A 23,079-nucleotide genomic window follows, 5' to 3' on the forward strand; every position below is an offset into this window, starting at 1 on the left:
GTGGGAAAATGTTTTGCTGTTTTCATTTTTTAAATCACCTCCCCCTCAGATTTTTTTAATTTTTTCATTAATAGCTGAGACTAGGGCCAACTGCTACAATAACAACAATAATTAGGTCCTGTAATGCCGGAAAGTTTCGTAGTGGGATTCCCATATGTATGCTAGCACTTCGCTAGGGCTGTATTTGGCACTAATGTTTTACTGGTCCGCTGTATGTATTTGACTACAACTCGACAACCCATGGGAATTCAGAATATTTTAAATTTTCTTCCAAAACAAACATTTTTTTAAGTACTTTTTAAAATGTACGAGTATATAAATGCTGAAAAGAACCGGAAATGTTTCGCCTTAAAAAATTCTACACCAAAACATTCAGCACTGAATAAATCTTATTATTAGTATCAATATTTTGAGGAGACTTAGCACCGCGACTTGAAAGATCTATTGTGCATCCCGCCCTTCATAGATTCAGAGTATTTTTTTGAGCCCAACCTCCTCAACATATTTTAGTATTCCCGTCGCTTTTTCTGTATCTGTTTCGCCCAGTCTATTAGCGTTGAGTTAACAGCTAACAGGCATCCGTTAACGCGAACAAATTCTAGTCCTCTAATTTCAGTTTGAATAAACTTTAGAATTGTAAGTTTTTTCAAACTTTTTTTCAAAATTAATAGTAATGTAGTAAACTTATTATAATTATTTTTAGTTCTCAGGTATTGCACTTCTTTACGTTACAAAATAGTTGGCCACATCAGCTATGCAGAAGCTGTAGTTAAGGCTTGGTGGCAATAGGCTAATAGATATTTTACTTTGAACAGCAAATAATACAGGGAGAACTGCCTAAAATCATCTAAAAAATGCATTTATTTTATTGCTGACTACTAATGAAACACGAAAAATTCTTCATCTTTCTTATGCTGCAATAAAAATTTAAGATTTGTTTGGACAGGAGACGAGACTATTTTTGAATTTTGTAGCTGCCGAGTTAAGCATAAAATCATACACTAAAATACGCACTCCACGTGAAATAAAGACTATCACCTGCTTTGGCTCGATTTCTTATTTAATTTATACTCGCATAATCTTTATATTGTAAAAAAATTGGCATCCGGTTTTACTTTATTTTACGATCGGAATACATGAAAGCTCAATCCGCTCCGCTGCATTTGCTTCGTTAAGGCTTCTAGGAAAGGTATATTCGTTTTCTAACACGTTTTAGTTAATTCAAACCAAAACACTTAGATAACATACTAGATTTGATTAAACTACCGTAAAAGTTTAGGACTCTTTTCTGGAGTCCCAAAGTTTTTTCCTACTTAAGTTCCCATTTACTTCTCACTTCTGTTCCTTATTCACGTGTAATAGCTGTTAATCAATAATTTTCATTTTCATTTTTAATTTTTATTTTAATATTAATTAATAAAATCCATATAAAATTCTTGGTCGTGAAATATGCGTGCAATTTCACAATGATTTCGCGACAAAGTTGTGCTCTGTTCAGCCTGTGAAAAAGCTCGCAACATGTTGTCAATTTAGCCAACGTGTTGCTAGCAACATTTTTTCACCACTGCTTAAATTGCGTTTGTTATTTGAAATTTCGTGAAAAGTGACAGCTCGTCGGTTTTGAAAATTGCGTTCAAATTGAAATTTAGCAAAAATTGTAATAATGGATTGCATAAATAATGCAAATACCCAAAACTCAGACAAGAGCAAGAAGGTGGTTTCCAGCGCCTCAATCAACAATGCCACCATTTCTGCACCTACTATGCAACTTTTTCCAATAGTAACATTTGTTTTATTTAAAATTTGGTTTTTAAACTTTTTAATTTGGTTTGTTAAATTTTTTCAATAGTTTTTTCAACATAGTTTTGAGAAAAACGCATTTAAAGTTTTGCTATCGGCTTCGGAATGCCCGAGCGCCATTTGTTAATTGTTGAATAACTCGAAAAGTATTTGTCGGATTCACTTCAAATTTTCACACAATATTTATAAGATATTATACTTTACAAAAATTAAAAAAAATCAAATTTGTTGAAAATTCTGACAACCCCTGACTCCATAAAGAATACTAGTTGTGCTTTTTTAGCCGCAAGCCAATCATCGAGCAATTTTTTTGTCTTCTTCGTGAGAATTGAAGCGCTGCTCGAAAAGTGCGTGGCCCATCGTTGCAAACAAATGATACTCGGAAGGCGCCAAGTCTGGTGAGTAAGCCGCATGCACCAGCGGTTCCCAATCGTACGTCTCCACCAATTCCCGGGTCGCTCTTGTTCGATGTGGCGGTGCATTGTCACATTGTCAGTTCATGCGGCACCCATCTTCCGACCTTTAAAATCATGCCCATGTCTTTCAAATGGTTGGAAATGGTTTTTTGGATCACTCCTAACATCTTCATCCAACAATGCTTGCAATTCGGCGTCCTCAAACTTTTTCGGTGGCCGGCCACGGTCCTCGTTCTCCACGCAAAATCACCACTTCGGAATTTTTCAAACCACCTGAAGCACTGTGCCCTACTTAAAGCATGTCCACCATAAGCTTCTATAAGCATTTGATGAGCTTGAGAAGCGTTTTTCTTCAATTGATAACAGAAAATCAACGATGTCCGCAAATCGTAGTTTGAAGGCACGAAATTCGACATTTTTAAGAGCGACAAAAATGCATTGTTGTATGAAACGTAACAAACAATGAACTGAATATTGATGACAGATGACAGATGAAAAAAACAAGACATTTGGGAAGTTTTAAATATACGCCTAACGACATCTATGCACTAATAGCTGAAAGTCTTATTTCATAGGTATCTACCTGGTATGTCCAAATTTGGTATTTTCCGGAGATAAGTATTCTAGCCGTTTTTTCCACTTTTTCGAACAGTGCTCAGCTGCATAGTTTAAAAAATATTTGGGCTATAAAAATGTTTACCTGACAATGCAAAAATCTTTGGAGATTATATGGACTATATGTCAATAGCACTTCCATCCTGAGTTGCAAGCATTGCCTCCCAAAAATGGCTGTTGCATTGTGCTATTTATTACGCCATTTATGAAAAATCTAATAAGAGGAGCTTTTTAATGGCAGCAGTACAATCGGAAGTTTGTCATTGCCTGCCGAGGAGCGATCGTTGTTAGAAAAAAACTTTGTCTATCATTAGGTGTGTAATGCCCGGAATTTCGAACCCCGGAACTATGGAACGCAGCAATCCATTCGGCTACGGCAGCCGCCGAAGTGGTTTAGTTCGCTTAAAAATGAGGCACTTTTACGGTGAGGCACATTTCGAACTCCATGTCCATGTGTACACAGGAAGTTGTGCCTTTTCGGCACTTAGACACGGAAAGTTATCTTTCAAGGTGCTTTGTGAATGTCCTGCGTTGGGCAGACAGAGACTTCATCACCTTGGTGGTATCGTAGTATCTCCATGCAATCTTACAAACCCAAAATTGTGCTAAAATTTTTTAAAAGCCTAAAACTCTAGGGTTACAAAAATAGGCCTTTCACAATAGATCAGCTCTGGTCGCAGTGCGTAATGGTCTTCTAATAATAATAATAATAATAATATCTTTCAAGGTACTCTGTACATACATATACACTTTCAAGTGTCCACACTAGGCCCAAAAAGTTATCATACATTTCGTATTTCTCACACAATATTCATGCATAGACTCTTTATTGCAATAAAATGTGTAAACTTCTTAAATAAACACAAAATTGTTTATTTTCAAAATTCCAAATTTCACATGGCACACCCTATACCATTCACATACATATAAGGCTGCCATTACGACGTACTTCTTCCAAGTGTGGCAATTGTACTTCTGCAAACTGAATATATTTTAAAAACAAACAAATACATTTCTGTTTTCCCTAACTTATTTTAACGCAAGTCCGCATACGAGTCTGTTTAGTAGTAATAACAGAAATTTTCATTTACTCACCCTTATTTATTTTTATTTGACTTGAATTTCGATATTCATTGAATCGCCATTAATGGACTGCCAGTTCGATTGTCTGCGCGCCACGCAGTGCCAATATGGTCAAGATGCGCTGAATCTGCAGCTAATTTTATTATGATTTATGACAAAAACATTTTGGGCTTCTGTTTTTGTAGCAAAAACAATCGTAAATTACGGAGATCAAGCAGAAACTATGGAAAACTAATGGAAAATTTAATGTTGAGGAAATTAGTCAAAAAGGTGCAGAACTCGAAATGTGTATATTTGGACACATATATGTACATACATATAAGGGGGGCGGGGGTGTGGCGAAATACTAGGTTTTTTTCAGGGCCACGTATTTTCTTCCATGCAAAGTACGATCGACATTTTTTGTAAATTGAAGAAAATGGCTGACAGTGACTGTAAAAAAAAATTGTTAAAAATTAATGGTATTTTGTAGCCACTCGCAAATTACACTTCGTTATACTAAAATTGAATGGGTTGAACAATAAAACTGCATACTCGAAATTTTTCTAAAAATTCTTATTAAAAAGTTTTGGTGAAAATTTGGTGGATTTTCATAATTTTTGCATACAGTTTGAAAAAACGATTTGTATGGGCGTTGTTGTTGTACGAAGAGACCAATTTTTATAAAACAATTAATTGACGCCAAATAAACCCAAGTAAAATGGCCCAAACTGGTCAAAACGGCAACACCTATTTTATTGCCCTTGAGTGTATTTGAACGCAGCGTTGATTATTTTCGAAAGGCTAAATAGTCAAGTAAATTTGTGATAGAGAGTTAGTGGAGTACTGGAGGTTTAAAAAAAATAATTATACAAAAGCCTGCTTATTTTTCTTCCTTTGGGGAATGGGATTTTATTCGAATGGCTGACTGTTAGAATGTTAGCTTTAATGCGTTTGTGTAAATTAAGTGTCTCATATCGCCGGTAACCAGTTACCTTAAAGGAAAAAGTAGTAAAATTGAACTTTAGAGCTATAAGAACTAAATTGATCTTAGCTTCTCAACTGTATAGGTATAAACTTTTCATTAGTTTTATAGGTCCGCTATCTTCCAAACACGCGGCCTCCGTAGCCGAATGGTTGATGCGTGACTACCATTTGGAATCCGGAAAACGTAGATTCGAATCTCGGTGAAACAATAAAATTAAGAAAAAGTTGTTTCTAATAGTGGTCGCCTCCCGGCAGGCAATCGTAAACCTTAAACCTGCCGTAAATAAGAAAAACCTGCCGTTCGAAGAGGGCTTAAAACTGTAGGTCCCTCCATTTATGAAACAACATCAAAATGCACACCACAAATAGGAGGAGGAGCTTGGCCAAAAAGGGTGTAAGCGCCAATTATATAACGGGTTGCCCATATTTGACGAACCCGACGGATTTCGATGACTCTTTGGGCCCATTCCAATCGACGAGGCTTGTCCGCAGGCAACATGGGAATAAATGCAAATCAATGCGGATAATTCGTTGTAAAGTGGTCTGAGCAATGCCAACTGCTGAGAACGGCGATTTTGGGATGTCCTTGGCGACGTCTCAACACTGGCCCGTATAAGAGCAATATTCTCATCCGATCGTCTTGGTCGTGCAAACCTTGGTCGTACCTTTCGTACAAACGTTGAATGGTGTTCTTAGAAGGCGCACTTTTCACATTATTTAATTTTTTATACGCACGTTGAGTTTTCACAATTGACTTTTCTCGTTGAATGTAAATTTCAACAATTTGGGAGCGCTCGCGTGGCGTGTACTGTTCCATGGTAAAAATCTGCTTGGACTGACGCTTTCAACGCGGTATGTCATTAAGCGATCTGTCGTCTCTGTCAAAAGATACAGGGTTGCCAGATGGGTCCGTCGAATATTGGCAACCCTATAATATATATGTATGTATATCTTCCAATCCCATCTCTGCAACTCGAACCCATTAAGTGGGGCTAAAAGTTGTTAACCATAGAAAGGACGTATCCATTATTTTTGAGAACGCCTCCTTTTTCTTCTTGATTGGCACGATAACCGCTTACGTGATTTTGGCCGAGTTTAACAAAGCACGCAGGTAGTTTCTTTCTGATATGTATAACCCATCTTTCACTTTGGAAGTAACTGCTTTATCTTGGAATATGCTGCATAATACCAACAGAAACATAAATAGTTTGAATCCCACCGTGGACATGAAGTATTTTATAATGGTTGCGCCCCGGCAAGAAATCACGAATCTTCCGGTTTATTTCTGCTATGAAAAGACTGCTGTGTTAAAGACTTCGTTTTCGCTGCGGTCTGAAATTGACAATTAAGATTTCGGGCATGAGGAAGCTGTTGGTGTTCAAACTACCTATGGTTTGACACGTATCAGTCCTTGGCAATCAATTTGATGCAACCTCAACCAATCAATTTTAAGCAATGAAAAATGGAAAAGTAAAAGAACTCTGGAACTTTAGAGACAATCAAACAAAATACGTTGAAAAATAAGTACAAAAAAGTATTCAAATTTTTCACATAAAATAAAACGATTTTGTGATCAAATTGGCAGGAGAGGTGGATGCGTTTTAAAAAGAAAATTGTGTTTGGACCACCCTTTCATTCTTTATTCGAAAAAAATATATTTTTTTGGAGAATGTTTTGTGAAAAGTAAACTTTAAAAGTTGGGCATGTATGTATGTGTGTATGCATTTACAATAGTTTGTGGCCAATAGTTGCTCGAACATTTTTATAAAATACTAAGTAACTTAAATCTCGAAAACTTGTTAGTTCCGATAACAAATTCAAAATCTTCGCTGATCAAATCATAAGTGAAACCTCGTAGAAAAATATACATACATACATACATACATATTTGTATAAAATAAACGGCGTGAAATTGCTGTGTTCTGTGCATTATACATATATACATACATACATACGTACATCCATACATATATGCCCATATAGCCATACGTTTGTTTGTATGCATCTGCTGAGTAATTTCGGTCGTGAATAGCCCACTGCGTACCTACGCAAAAGCACACACCGCATACATACATACATACAAGTCCATTTTCACAAATTCACCAACAAGAAAAATATTAAATGAAAACTAAATGAAACAACAGAAGAAGACAATATGAATATGAAAAGCCGAAAAGAGCAAAGCGAATAGGTAAGAAAATGCATAGAAAATTTGGAAAAAAGGAAGGCATGAAAAACAAAAGCCAAGGAACATAAATGAAAATCAATGAAAATTCATTATAGACATACATACATGCATACAAACACATACACGCACACACATAAAGCTGTACACATTTTAATGTAGATATATTTTAATTATTTGTTTGTTTGTATGTGAATGCTTCGTTGTTTCTTATTATTCGCTCATCTCGTGGGCTCCCCTCGGCGCCTTCGAATATTGTCGAGCGTCAAAAACGAGCTGCCAGCCGTCAAGTCAGCGTTGATCTGATCGTTACATTTGTGTGGGTATATTTTTGTTTATGCTAAAAATACCGTTGTGTTTGTAGCCATCGAAGTATTATTACATGCAATGAGAAAGAAACGTCATGCAATAGAAAAGTACTATGGGCCGAAAATGCAATTTATACGCTCTAAATTTGGGAAATTTCTGGAAATATTAGGTATGGGCGTGAGAAATGTATGTATGTATGGGGTGCAAGGTGGCGCAAAATTAATAACTAGCACGTATATACAAGATGGCGCAAAATTAATCATCCAATTTTGTTTTTGGATAACTTTTTTACTGAATAAAAAAAAGCTACTTTGGGTGATGGAAATCTTTATATTTATTTTATTCGCTTCATTACTTGTCTGTTTGTCTACTGTGGCTGCCTAATTCACAAGTGCCAAATGTGATTGACGTATGACACCATTTGCAAAAATTATAAATCTTCCAAAAGATATGGAAGAGCAAAAAACCTTTCCAGTTTGTTGCAAGCCACACCGAAATTCTCGATTTCGAGTTTTATGAGTTTTCTTAAGTTGATTTGATCGAACTACCAAAGGAATTCAACTCTGATGTCAAATGCACTTATTAAGGGTGTTTCATTAAGTGGTAAAGCGATTCGTTTTGATGCGCGTTTATTTAATACAGACTTTCTGTCAGGACTTTCAGCGGGAAAAAGCTGTCAAAATAACATTTAATTAAAAAAACATCACTACAGGGTTGCCCATATTTGACGGACCCATGTGTTTTTTGGGCCCGTTCCAATCGACGAGGCTTGTCCGCAGCCAACAATCTTTGCGTCAATTGAATTTTATACGAGAATAAATGCAAATCAATGCGGATAATTCGTTGTAAGGTGGTCCGAGCAATGCCAACTGCTGAGAACGGCGATTTTGGGATGTCCTTGGCGACGTCTCAACACTGGCCCGTACAAGAGCAATATTCTCATCCGATCGCCTTGGCCGTGCAAACCTTGGTCGTACCTTTCGTACAAACGTTTAATGGTGTTCTTAGACGGCGCACTTTTCACATTATTTAATTTTTTATACACACGTTGAGTTTTCACAATTGACTTCTCTTGTTGAATGTAAATTTCAACAATTTGGGAGCGCTCGCGTGTCGTGTACTGTTCCATGGTAAAAATCTGCTTGGACTGACGCTTCCAACGCGGTATGTCATTAAGCGATCTGACGTCTCTGTCAAAAGATACAGGGTTGCCAGATGAGTTCGTCGAATATTAGCAACCCTGTATATGAATCACCCTGTACAGTATGTTCAGCTCAAATTATAGTCGGCAGTTCTACTAATATGGCGGGTGAGGCATTTCGAGTTCAATCTCGAATATGTATTTGACAACAACCAGACAATACAAGAAAAACAGAGATGTCATCAAGAGGTTTCGGACGAGTTTTGTTTTCTGTTTCATAGTCGTTCTTACTACCAAGGAAGTCTTTGGAAGATAGATGGACGATGGAAAAGACCGAAAGCCTGAGCAGCTAGCTTCCCTTATGTTATTTATAAATAAAGATTTTTTTAAAGAAGATTTACTTTAGATAAAAATATAATCGGCTTTCTGGACCTTTACTCTTCTAGTCAATCAAAAGAAAACAATTTAAAAATTAAAAAAAATTTTCTTGAAAAAAATTTAAAAATTCAAAAAAAAATTTCTTGACAAAAAATTAAAAAAATTATATCTTGAAATAAATTCAAGAATTCGTTTCTAAAAAAACTCGTTATGCAGCGTAAGTTGGAGCCACTCGAAGATCCAAATATTCCCTATGTAGTCCAGAAATTGCTTGATGGGCTCTGTGGCATGACACTCTATTTGCTAAAATCCAAAACCGTTAAAGCTCGTGACCTCAATTTCAGCCAACTAGGCGTCTATAATCAGGCTTTCCAGCGCATACAGTATTTCCTGCAATCCAATAATGCCACTACTCTTCTTAGAAAAGATAAATTCTTAGTCAAATTCGATGTCTAACGCAATCTGCTCCTAGTTCCAAACCGAAGTCCTATGCGAAGTGGTTAAGTTGCTTTAGGTTAGGTACGGTTTTTGTAGGTTATCTTCATAGGGGTGTAGAGCGGCCCATTTAGGCATGGAGGTTCATTGTGATACCACTTGCTTGAGCTCAAGCCTCTACCTCTACCTGCTGCTGTGGTGAAATTACTTCGTCTCTCCAATAAATTAAATATTGTGATTGGTTACAGGTTCCGGGTCTGTTAGGCATCCAAAGAAGTGAAAGTTTAGCCATCGATGTCGCGTTCTGGCAAGAGCGCGCCAGTGACAGAGGAAGGTTCAACACTCTTCGACACACTGCGACAGAAGTTATTTGAGAGAAGCAGGTCTCGATTGATAAGGGGTCTACTAGACGAAACCTGTCTAGTTACCTCTTACGAAATGGACGATTGGTTGTTAACTAAATTGGGTCGTAGCGAGTAGCTCGACATCTTTGTGCTAAAATCTCTTCAAATTGGTACGTGAAATATTTAGTTACTAAGATTTATGCTGAGTCGATTTTCATATTTTGAGCTGCACCATCTTGGCCTGTATGTATCATCTCTGTGTGATGAAGAAAAATATATATTGCAAAACAGTTGATTTTTGCCAAATAACATTTAAATAGAGATCCAAAATTTTGGAAAGCCATTTTGGGGCGGGACGAGCCCAAATGTAATGTGTTTGGATATGAGGGAAGATCCTGCGTGAAACGTTCAGTACTGCAGGAATTGAAACCCAATTACATTAAAAAAAGTTTGGTCCAACGGTTATGGTGAGGGGATGCTTTTACAACATCAGATGCTGGTCTGAGTGTACAAATTTAAGGCAAAATAACTTGAATTATGTATAAGGAAATCTTGTAGTAACACTTGGTAAGAAATTACTCCGGCAATTTGCCGCTTGCTTGGGACCTCCAGCAAGATAACGATCCCAAATACTGTGCTCGGGTATTAAAATAGTGGACTAGCGCCAATTTTGTAATAACTCTTGAGTGGCCGGTGTAAAGCCCCGACCTAAATCCATTAGAAATGACAAATAAGGCGTCCTTAGGGCAGATCATCCAGGAGGAAGACAAAGGTCACTCCCGTCCCTACGGAAGTCGGTTCTACGTTACTGGAACCATCTGGATTTATATCCGGCCGAGGACTGTCACTCCAACAGTATTTTCCATTTACATACAGCAGGATTTTCCATTTCTCCATACATTTTCACTGACAGCCAGGCGGTAAAAAAATTCCTTATAAAGTAGTCGACAACCTCCAAGGTAGCCAAAAATGCCTCATATCTCTTAACGGGATAACTCAGTCATTTCGCCTAAAGGTAAAACTTGGTACCGAGCTGGCTGATGAGTAATTGTAAGAACAGCGAATAAAAGATAGTGTAACGAATCTCCAGAATCGCTCGACAATTGCGGCCGACACTCCGCGGAATAAACATAGTTGTAACGCACTGATTGTCGTTATAACGGGTCAATACCTAGCCTAGAGTCTGAGTTTATGAAGAAGCTGTCTAAACAAAGAAGAAAAGGGAAAGACAATCTCGCACGTGCCTCCGACAGTCGGTTCTACGTAACCGGAACGAGCCGGATTTATATCCGGCCATGGACTGTCACTTCAGCAGCATTCCTCGTATATGGACGGGAATGTTTATGCTGCTGCAACAACAACAACAACAACAACAACGATCTCTCACTTTCTGTGCCACTATCCTGCTTTATCCAGGCGAAGATTCTTTACTTTAGGCAGACAATTTTCCTACTGAGTTGGAAGATCTAGTACTGTGGAAATCAGGAAGCTTTTATAATTCTTGAATAATTTGCATGTATTTTAAGGAGACCAGGAAAAAGTCCCCATACGGCATCCCTATGGGTTAGGAGCCTGAGTGTGTCCCATAGTGGACAGAAGCTACAACTGAACCTCATCTAAGGTAGTTTAGTTAATCAAAATATAAACTAACGCAGACGACTGATGGATGAGATAAATGGGCATGAAATCTGTGGTAGAATATATTATTTTGCTCTTAAGCATTTAATGATAAACTTTAATCAAAAAAAAGGATAGCAAAAGTTGTGTAAAAATTGTGTTATTTTAATTTTTAAACTTCTTCCCAGTTGTCTTTTAATAAAATGCGCATTTTTTCAGATTTAATTCTGTAGTATTACTTACTTAGGTGGCGCCACAACAGTGTGTCGGTTTTGGCCGAATCCAAAATAGTGCGCCAGATATTTCTGTTCTGCGCTCGCTGATGGGAGTTAGAAATCCTGAGCTCTGATAGGTTCTGCAGCACTTGGTCCTTTAGAGTAAGATGTGGCCTCCTTCTTCCTGTTTGCCGTCCTGTGGCCTCCTTCTGCCTCTGCACCAAATAGCAGGACGGGAATGATGACTGTTTTGTAAGATGGCAATTTGGTCCTTCGAGAGAGAGCTTTACTTCTCAATTGCCGACTGTGTCCAAAGTAACACATGTTAGTAATAGCAGTTCTCCGCTTGGTCTTCAGGCGGACATCATTTTTACTATTGATGCTGGTCCCAAGGTAGACAAAGACCGGTACTATAATGAAACTTAATTATATGAGCACAATTGTAGTGAAGTGGATTACTTCCTTTCTCAGATGCTGAGCTCCACACTGCCCTACCTGCCCATAGGAGTTTGAAGACGCGCGACACTTACTCTTCTGCTGTCCAAGATTCGCAAGAGATCGTGAGGAATTCGCCACGATATTTGTAAGGCCGCAAAGTGAGACAAATTTAGCTGGCAGGATGTGCAATTCAAAACCTTGTTAGGATACTACATGCAAGTTTGCCAAGCAAGTGGGATGAAGAAAGGAGAACAATAGAGCTGTTTCAGCAACGACAGCTAGAGCCAAATAATATCGACGCTTTGGGCCGCATCTATCACTACCGAGCTTCCCAACAGGTGCTGAACTTAACGTGAACAGATGTTTGAGTTAACGACTCACGACCATTTCAGACACAGACAAGACGATAATGCACATGACATTATAGCACCCTTTCGAAGTTCCATCTGCTTCATAACGAAAGTAATGGAAACTATCAGCGACGTAGAGAGAACAGCGAGTGATAGGGGACATAAGTATTCCTTTAAACGAACTGTACACTGCGATTGACTTGAGTGTAGATGCGGAAACCAATAGGAAGTGGCCTCTGTCTACTAACTGTAAGGTCTTCAAGGCGTTCTGGCCAAAATTGAATCTTGAAAGGATAAAGTGTCTACTTGGATTCAACAGATCAACTACCAGCGTCCTCATAGGTGTTATAATGAGTCACTGCAGTATTGACATCGTAGCCAGTAGAATGGGTGTACCTCACAATGGCTTCTGCAGGAGTTGTGAAGATGAAGAAGAAGTTGAGTCGGTAAAGCAACTCTTCTGTGAATGCCTTGCAAGAAGCCAAGCCAAATATTTGGCGATTATTTCTTTGAAATTTGTAAAATTCCTCACTGAAGAACTTAACCTTCTTTAAAAGATCTAAGTGGTTTAAGCAACTTAGTTAGGGGATGACAATCAAATGCAGCTATGGCAGTGGGCCTTAGGGTCACTGTGTGTCTTGTCTTGGACAAGCAACTTGGCTAGCCTAACTTAACCTAACACCAGCGACGTATAATCTCAATACGTCATAGGTAGAGACGCACATTTCTTATAATAGCGGCCTCGGTAGTCTGCACTGGCCTACCATCCCAGAGGTTGTGGGTTCGAAACTAATGAAATGAGACTTTCAGCTATTAGTCCATAGATGTCGCCAGGAGTATTTTTAAACCTTCCCAAATGTTTTGTTTTTTTGTCTGTCATCTGTCAACAATATTCAGGTCATTGTTTGTTACGTTTTATACAACAATGCATTTTTGTCGCTCTTAAAAATGTCGAATTTCGTGCCTTCAAACTACGAATTGTGGACATCGTTGATTTTATGTTATCAATTGAAGAAAAACGCTTCTCAAGCTCATCAAATGCTTATAGATAGAAGCTTATGGTGGACATGCTCTAAGTAGAGCACAGTGCTTCAGATGGTTTGAAATATTCCGAAGTGGCGATTTTAGCGTGGAGAACGAGGACCGTGGCCGGCCACCGAATTGCAAGCATTGTTGGATGAAGATGATGGTCCAACGCAAGAAATAATGGCAGAGCAGTTGGGAGTGACCCAAAAAACCATTTCCAAACGTTTGAAAGACATGGGCATGATTTTAATGGTCGGAAGATGGGTGCCGCATGAACTGACAATGTGACAATGCACCGCCATATCGAACAAGAGCGACCCGGGAATTGGTGGAGACGTACGTACCAGCGGTTCCCAGGTGCATGCGGCTTACTCACCAGACTTGGCGCCTTCCAATTAGCATTTGTTTGCATCGCACTTTCCGAGCAGCGCTTCAATTCTCACGAAGAAGCCAAAAATGGCTCGATGATTGGTTTGCGGCCAAAGACGGCCAAGTTTTTTGGCGCGGCATCCACAAATTGCCTGAGAGATGGGAAAAATGTGTCGCTAGTGATGGCTATTATTTTGAAGATTAAATTTGTAACCAGGAAGCGGGCAATCGCGGTAATAGCGCAGACACATCAAATTTAGCGAAGTCCTCAACCATCTGTGCGATCCTTCTGGCAAAAAAATGTGAAACACAGATGGCGTTCTAAGCAGTAAAGAAAGCGTTTATCTTAAGCAACGACAGGTGGGCACTCTCACTATTTAGGACTGACACCGGTAGCCTAATCACCTACCCTATCAGAAATCAAATAGATTAACGAAGGCAACGCAGGACTGAGTCTTGTCGAGGCCCTATGCTCCCGAGAAGAGTGTACAAAGAAAAAAACGAAAGACATAATCACGACTCCACCCTCGTTGTAGTGCAAATGCGGTGCTGGGGTGGAGGTCTCCCGAAGAGGGGAGGTTGGTTTGTTTGGCTTAGTGGGAGCAGGCGCCGCATATAATTGGAGCGACGGAATCAATCAAAATGTTTCCGACATTTTTATTTTCCATTTCCCAAAAACAAAAAAAAAACATATGTATCTCGCACTACCAAATCTATGCATCATTGAAGTTGAACTGTATTTTGCATAATCAATTCACCGTAAGCTGCATATGTATGTGTGCAAATGCCCGTATTTTGATTTTGTTTAAAAAATGAATGCAATTTTAACGTTTCATAAATTAATTTTATATTTATCTACAATAATTTATTAAGTTGCCCATTGTTGTTGTACAAATAAAGCATTCAGGCATAAACAAATTATACACCCATACAGTTCTACTCGTTGGCTCACATATTTCCACATACAGGCGCAAGCACACACACACAAGTTCAGTTGGTGAGCGCTCGGCATGAGTAAGCCCCATTGAAATTGCCACAGATGAAAATGATTTTCCTGAAGCAAATAAAAAGGAAATTAACGCCGCAACAAGTAAAGCAACAAAATTAGTGTAATTGCCATAATGGCGGTATGTACGCATGTACACATTCGTTTTTTCCTTATGTGTGCAAAAGGCTGTGTGTGAGTGCGCGTAATCCGTTCGCCTTGTACGAATGAATATTAAGAAATTTCACTTGCTTGTTTTTAGTTTTTATTTTGCACTTTGTCGAGAGCCTCCATTAAGTAGTCCAGGGCATGAAAATTCATACATAGAAAACGGAGGCCTATTGAAAGATGTTTTCGAAATTTACATATGTACGTAAGAACTAAGAGTGAGTCCATTGTTTATTAAACAGTCGGGCACACCTATACATACATGCACAAGTAGCATTCGCAAGGGACGGCGGGCGCTTATTTTTTGAAAATATGGCAATTGTGTGCAATAATAAACTTTTTGTTTATTTTTCCTTGCAGATTAACATGGAGAAGCGTAGGAATACCTTAGATCGTTTTCAACGTTTGGGCTTCGGTCGTAAATCCACTCCAGCATCAAGTGGCGCATCATCGGAGAGCAGTGGCTCCTCACGTAATCGCAAGTCAAACGAAAAATCAGAGAGATTGAGAGAATTAACAGAGCTGCTGCGCGGCGGCAATAGATCGTCGCCCACCCCACCGCCAATACCACCGCCTCGCAAGCCACGACACGGCTCTCATTCGGCGACCAATAGCTTGGAGCGCTCCGACACGCAAATGCATGCTCCCGCTGTGGGCACTGCCTCTGCTGGCACCTCATCTCTGGACAATACTCCATTGTCATTTATGTCAACCCGCACTGATGACATCTTGTTGATGGACCAAGAGGAGCAAACGATGTCAAGTGCGAACGACTCCACTAAGCGAGATGCAAATGACGATGAAAAGGGCGATTGTGGTAGAAGCAACGCACTCTCGACATCAGCAAAAGCAGAAGCAGCCACTGCAGCGGCCACACTAGCGCCAACAACCAATTTGTACGATACACTCAAACCGAATACAAGTCTGTCGAATTTCGAATCGTTAATGTCGATGAGCAGAGCGAAATCAAAGTCGCCGCCGCCACCGCGTTCCTCAGGCGTTAGCGTGAAAAGTTGCTCTGTGAATGCCAACAGCGCACAGCTGGCCAACAGTACGGATATAGCCACCAAGTTGACAAGACCAGAATCTCGCACGGTAATCGGTTCTTATGCCCAGAAGGGAATACCATTTCGTTCGGCGTCGTTTTCGCAAATTGACATATCGTCTGGAAAGTACAAAAAGTCTTCGTGGAGTGCATTGCGTGATCGCTTGTGGCGAGATAAAGTAGTTGGATCGGTTGATTCAGCAACTAGTAGAAAGAACCGAGGTAATGAGGAAGCGGTGACAGTGACAGTGGAAGAGAAAGTGCGCTCCGAACCCGATTGGATTTACATACCGTTGAAGAAGAAAATTGAAATGAGTATTAATTTGAATTACGGTCAGGATATGAAGAATCTAGAAAATGTCAGCGAATCACCAGATACCATACCCGAGGAGGACATATTCAATACCGATGTGGAGCAAACGTCAAGTATTACAGAAGAATGCAAGGCAGCGGCGTTCAAACCTAATCTTGTAATAGCCCATGCCAAAATGGAATCCTTAACAGATACAATTCAATCTGAAAATGACTATACGATTGAAGCAGGGGAAGTAGCTGTTGCCATTGAGCCAGTACCTGCTGTTGTGGAGGCGGAAGCGGGTGCAGTTGAAAAGGCAAAAGTTATTGAACAACCAACCATACTTGAGCCCATTAACGCCGAAGGTAGGGAAACGAATGTGGCAACTGTAATGGAGGAGAGAATTCCACTGGAATCACCGCCCGATAATTTTCTGCAGACGGCCACTACCTGCCTAATTCCGGTGCCCGTATATGAGTGCGCTGCGCAGGACTGGCGTTTGGAGAACCCGCCACAGGAATGGGTGGAGGTACAGCCCGAGGAGTTTGGCATAATACCGGAGACAATAGAGCCGCTGCTATCACTCAGTGATTGTGTAAATGTGAAGCCTGTACCGAAAACGGCGCAGGAATACCGCGTGGAAAATGTGCCGACAATTTCGGTAAGTCGTTCTTCAGAAGAGGCGGACGATAAGTGCATTTTGCGCAGAAAAGATGCCTTAGACGATGAATTCTGTAATCCTGTGGAGAGACGGCAAGCTTCAATAGATACTGCTGAGTTGAGCAAGAGATATAGCCATGATGATATAGACGTTGGCATAGAGAAACGGGCATCGTTGGATGCCATCACCACACGTCACAGTGCAGACGAACGTAAACGCATTGATAAGTCCAAGCGACGGAAGGGCATGTACATTGACAATGCTGCTTGGAGCGAGTCTCCCGATGGCGATGGTCACGGTAGGGGCTTGGCATTGGACATTTCGTTGGCTAATTTTAATGCGATCAAGCCGGACAAATCAGAGGAATGTGGCATTATGTATATTAACAGTCCACCCACTGATGAGAATCGTACGCCGGGCTCACTGTGCTCACCCGAAATAAACACACCGGAATCGGATAAACCACCAGTATGGACAAAGGCCGATCGCCTTGCCAGCTTTAGTCTACAAAGTTCGGAGGAGAAGGATGACTTGCAGTGTGGAATTGGTAGTGGAAGTGGTGGTATTTTGCGCAACAATAAAAGTTTTCCTTTCTTACGCACAGACTCGGTGTCCGATAATGAGAATGAGCGCGGACCAATGCATGGTCGCGAGCACACCAGTCCCAGTCCTGTGCCTGGTGATTACGACTTCAAACGCTATTCCAAACGACCATTGCGTGGACCTTACGGCCAAATGCTGGAGAAAGAAATGAAGAAGCCCAACAAAATGCATTTCGAGGAAATCTTGGAGGACTTGCGTGAGTCCGAAAAGTAAGTAATGGACAATTATGCAATTCGTATGTCATAACTATTTTAACAAATTTCCGCTTTTACTCACCCCCAGCTCAACACAATCGCGTCGTTCACGCATCGCATACGATGACTCCAGCACCATTACGATGAGCGCCACTCGTAATATACCTCACCATTCGAATTCGATGCGTGTTCGCAAATCGAATACGTTTCTGCCAGTACCCGCCCATACAAGAGCCGCATCCACACCGTCACAAATAGAGAATACAAGCAAAGGTGCGGGCGTTGGCAGCTTGGAGAAGATGTATGCACACGAGAAACGCTACCAAAGTACGCTGGACAACTCAGTGACATCAGATGATAAGGATTATCTAGATGCCGGTCATCATTATCAACCCCATCACCATCATCATCATCATCATCAGCGCGAAGCAAAGCGAGCCGCCTCGGAGGCTCCAGCCCAGAAAAGCCATCACAATAAACGTAGTCAATCGATGAGCGGCGAGAAAACCGCCTCGGCTAGCGCCCATGTCGCACATCAGGCCAAACGCAGCCTCGATGCAACCACCACCGGAGGTGCCAAGACCAAAGCAGTAGTGCCATCACAGGAATTGCTGGCCGAACTGTTGAAAGGCTCTAGCGAGAAGCTGATATCCGAGCAACGCCAACAAATGGCTGCGGTAAGTCAAAAGTGCCTTCTACGTTGTGCTGTGTATGCACACAGACATATTTAGTTTAGTATTCGTATGTGCCGCAATTGAAAATTTTCCATCGATTTCCGGTTGCATAGACAGCAGCACACAAAAGTATGCAAAGCGTATAAAAGATTTCAATAGCTTTTATGGGCATACATATATATATTGATATGTGGGTGTGTGTATACAAATGGTAAACATTGTTTTTGTTTAAATGTTTGTTTCAATTTTCACAATCGAACAATTGACTTGCGGCTGGCAGTTGCTGGTGGGCAGAACGGTACTGTTAGTTGCGACAGCGTGCAACAGGTTTGCTTCATTTCATAAGACACATTACGACTTTGCCAATCGAAAACTAGTCCACAAATAATTGGGAAAAAGTACATAAATATGCCCTGCTGTAGGCTCACACCCTCCTATTATTTATATGTGCAAGGCATGTACGAAGTGTGTTCAAAAAGAATCGCGAATTTATAATTGTCGCAGGTTACGTACATTCGAATTTCGATTTTTTTGTGGCGATATGTTGGTACTCATGTCTCTCACCGACGTCTCATGCCGACGAGTTCGGCCATTTTGAATGTTCAGCTAATTGTTGCCAGCTGCTTTGCTTGCACGTGTCTCGGCTCGTCTTCGATTTTTACCTATTCAAAAAGATGGAGCAAAGAACCTGTATCAAATTTTGTGTGAAAAACGAAATTAAGTGCGCGGATGCATTCCGAATGTGGACTGCGTCATACGGAGAAGCTACTTTGGACCAAAGCAACGTTTATCGGTGGTACAAAATGTTCTCAGAAGACCGAGGAGATGTGAATGACGAAAAGCGTGCCGGACGCCCGAGCACTTCAACAACAGACGAAAAAATTGATGAAGTGGAGAAAATGGTATTGGCCAATCGTCGAATCACCGTTAGAGAAATTGCTGAGGACCTAGACATATCGATTGGGTCGTGCTATTCGATTTTTTCAATGATTTGGGCATGAGGCGGGTCGCCGCAAAATTCGTACCAAAACTGCTCAATTTCAACCACACGCAGCATCACATGAACACTGCTAATGAGATGTTGGACTCTGTCCGCGACAACCCAAATTCGTCTCGGGGGGTCATAATTGGTGACGAATCGTGGGCTTATGGTTATGACGTGGAAACCAAAGCTCAATCATCTCAATGGAAGCTGCGACACGAACCAAGACCGAAAAAAACGCGCCAAGTTCGGTCAAATGTAAAAGTTTTGCTTACCGTTTTCTTCGATTGCAGGGGTGTTGTATATAGTCAATAAGGAATATTAGCTGCAAGTTGTGCGAAGCAATCCGTCAGAAACGCAAACGCCCGGATTTGTGGAAGAACAAAAATTTGCTCTTGCATCACGATAACGCCCCTGTTCACACATCGTTGCTTGTGCGCGACTTTTTGACCAAAAACAACACACCAATGATGCCACAACCACCGTGTTTCCCAGATATAGCCCCCTGTGACTTTTTCTTGTTCCCCGAAACTGAAGAGACCAACTGAAGGACGACGCTACGCTACGATTGACGAGATAAAAACGGCATCGAAGGAGGAGCTGAACAAGATAAAAAATATATATGACATAATTTTTTGAAGTGCTTCGAAGATTGGGAAAAAAGTTGGCACAAGTGCATAATATCTCATGGGGATTACTTTGAAGGGGACAAAATAGATATTAATGAATAAATAAATGATTTTTGAAAAAACACAAAAACTCGCGATACTTTTTGAACACACCTAGTATGTACGTATAATTGATATGAAAACTTAAAAGTTAATCGAAAAGTGCATTTATTTAACAACGATAAAAAAATAGCCGTAAAGAGGCAAATAGGACTTGTTCCATACCAAAATATCAACCACTTTTTGAATTATTTTTTATAAACTTTTTTAAATATTGGGTTGCCTGGAAAGAAATTGCCACCATTTTAAAAGAAAGTAAATGCGTGTTTATTAAAACTTAGAATGAACTTTAACCAACTATATATTTTCCATTTTGTTCGATAACCTTTTGCCATCTTTCCGGCAAATTCGAAAGTTTTACCATTTAAGGAGTTCTGCAAAGACCGAAACAATGTTAGTCTGACGGTGCAAGGTCTAGGTCTAGGTCAAGGCTATATGGTGGATGCATCAAAAGTTCCCTGCCAAGCTCTCTCAGTTTTTGGCGAGTGACCAAAGTTGTATGCGGTCTAGCGTTGTCCTGATGAAATATGACACCTTTATGATTGATTAATTCTGGTCGCTTCTCGTTGATGGCTGTATTCAATTTGCCCAATTGCTGGCAGTAGACATCCGAATTTTTGGTTCCTCTGAAGCAGCTCAAAATATACCACACCCTTCCAGTCCCACCAAACTGACAGCATAATCTTCTTTTGGTGAAAATCAGCCTTTGAAGTGGTTTGTGGCACTTCATCATGCTTGGACCATAATCGTTTTCAATTGACGTTATTGTAGACAATCCATTTTTCATCACCAGTGATAATCCGCTTGAAAAACGGAGCGACTTCATTGCGTTTAAGATGCATATTTCAAGCGTTGATTAGGTTTATTAAATGAACTACTTTGAATTCATGTGGTACCCAAATAGCAAGCTTTTTCACCAGTACAATACTCTTTATTTTCTCATGTACGATTGATTTTGGTATATTTAACTTCTCTCCAATCTCACGCAAAGTTACACGACGATCCAATTCGATTAAAGCCTTGATAACGTCTTCAGCGACATCACTTGGCCGACCTGAACGTGTCGAGGCTTTAAACGTTCATCTTTAAGTGAAAAGTCTCCAGAACGGAATTTGATAAACCAATTTCGACACTGTCTTTATTTTAAGGCTTTATCACCATACAAATCACGCAACTTTTTAGCAACCTTCGCTGTGCTTTTTCCTTTATGGAAATAATAAAGTAAAATATAACGAAAATGCTCTTTTGTGGGCTCCATATAAAAATTGACGGCAAACAAACAAATATAAATAAAATTACGCGCACTTTTTTTTCTAAAGCAAGCTTAAAGTGACAGCTAATAACTGTCAAAAGAAAAAGTTAAAATAAATAACCACAAGCTGTTCAAAACAATTATCAACGCCGTCAATATGTAAAATCGGCAATTACTTTCCGGACAACCTAATAATAGTTCTGCATATAAAATAAAATTGCAAAGAGAAATTATTTCTCAAATATCAGTACAAGTTGAGGAATAAGGTTTGAGAGAATTGTTAATAGCAAAGGCTAGGAAAAGCTGAAACGTAACTTGAGATCAAAGGGTATATCGAATATTAGAAGCGGTTGAAGGACGCTGCTGTGTGGTTCACCTGCTTCTATTATTGGTATATCAAAATACCCATCTTCGAATTTCATATCAAATTCTCTTGATTCGTTCCAATCCAGCTATCAACAAGTCTCCTGATAGGTGGTTTGCATAACATTTTTTTCGATTTTGTTTGTAGTCTTCCATAGTGAGTAATTTGTCGTTATACCGGGTCCAAGATTTTTATGCGTCTTTTAAGTTTTTTATTTTTATGATCATTTAGCAATAGCATTTGCTTGATTGCCTTTATGGCTGCATTCAGCTTGCTTTTCTCCAGTGGCAGCCTTGTTATTTGCCAGCGTTCACGTAAGCGGTTTTTGTTTTAGATTTTTCCTTGGATGTGTGCAGGTATCATATGTTATAGTGTGTGAAACAGACACTTTCTTGTGGAGTGGATTTCATAGTGGTGGCATTTATTATTGTTTCATTAAAAAAGGCTATCGTGTTTCAGAAGTTAGCAATACAAGTATTGAATTATTGTTAAACACTTTCTTTGAAGTGTTGACAAACGCCGTTTGCATGCTAATCGACTATTTTTAGTTTATTGCGCTAATTCATAGCACCAAACTTTGGACAAATTGAAAAAAAAAAAATACATCAAAAGTTCCAACTTTTTATTCAGAATTTTTAGCAGAATTCTTAGTATGCGGTTTTATAACCCATTTAAATTTGGTATAATAGAGTAGAAGTTTCCTATTATTTTGAACACAAGTGTACGTATGCCCATGCGCATTTTCTCTCAAGCAAATTGACCAAACTCTTCCACAGCATTTTTTAATTCTAACTTCCACTAGGATTATGCGATAATGAGCTATAAAATTTTCCACCACATAACGCGACGTAATGTTTGCGGTTTTTAATAAGTTTGTTAATTTTCCTTAAATCGGGATGTTGGCTTCCCTGGCATATGTAAATGTATGTATGTATGCACACTACAACGATTAAAGAGACGAAAGCATCAAGAAGAGAGCAGCAAGCAGCGGAAGCTCAAATCGGGTGGCGGAAGCTAATGAGAGTGCAGCTCATTGCGCCTGCGGCCGAAGTGGAATATAAACAAACTTTTTTCAAATTATTTCTACATACATACATACACATGTACATATGTATGTAGCTATGTCCGTGAGTGCAACCACAATTTTCCCACGTTTGCGAGCCGATAAAGAAATGATTATTATTTTACCCACATGTCGTAGATATGTTTGTGTTGTAAATATTGTGTTTGTTGTATGTGTAAGCATATATGTATGTATGCATGTGCACAATTTTTCGTGTTCTTCTCGCGTGCGGTAGCAACGTGAAGTGTGGCGTAGTTTAATAATCGTCTGGTTTTTCTGTTTGGAACACTTGTTGTTGCCGCTACAGGTATCGGAGAGTACATACATATGTACATATTTACATGTACATATGTAAGTACATCCCTCCGGGAGTTTTTG

At 39.8% G+C, this 23,079-nt stretch overlaps 1 protein-coding gene across 2 annotated transcripts in view; it reads left to right on the forward strand.

Annotated features, from left to right (window-relative positions):
- LOC128865531 (uncharacterized) overlaps window positions 1–23,079 on the forward strand; it is a 98,072-nt gene that overhangs the window by 32,304 nt on the left and 42,689 nt on the right. The window contains exons 4-6 of one of the 2 annotated variants that reach the window (XM_054105860.1): window positions 15,201–17,388; window positions 17,446–17,653; window positions 17,727–18,315. In XM_054105860.1, the coding sequence (XP_053961835.1) occupies window positions 15,201–17,388; window positions 17,446–17,653; window positions 17,727–18,315 (2,985 nt within the window). Of the gene's footprint in view, window positions 1–15,200; window positions 17,654–17,726; window positions 18,316–23,079 lie in introns of both variants that reach the window. The other variant, XM_054105859.1, reaches the window with a different exon arrangement.

Source organism: Anastrepha ludens, chromosome 2, assembly GCF_028408465.1.
Source record: "Anastrepha ludens isolate Willacy chromosome 2, idAnaLude1.1, whole genome shotgun sequence".
Classification (NCBI taxonomy): Eukaryota; Metazoa; Arthropoda; class Insecta; order Diptera; family Tephritidae; genus Anastrepha; species Anastrepha ludens.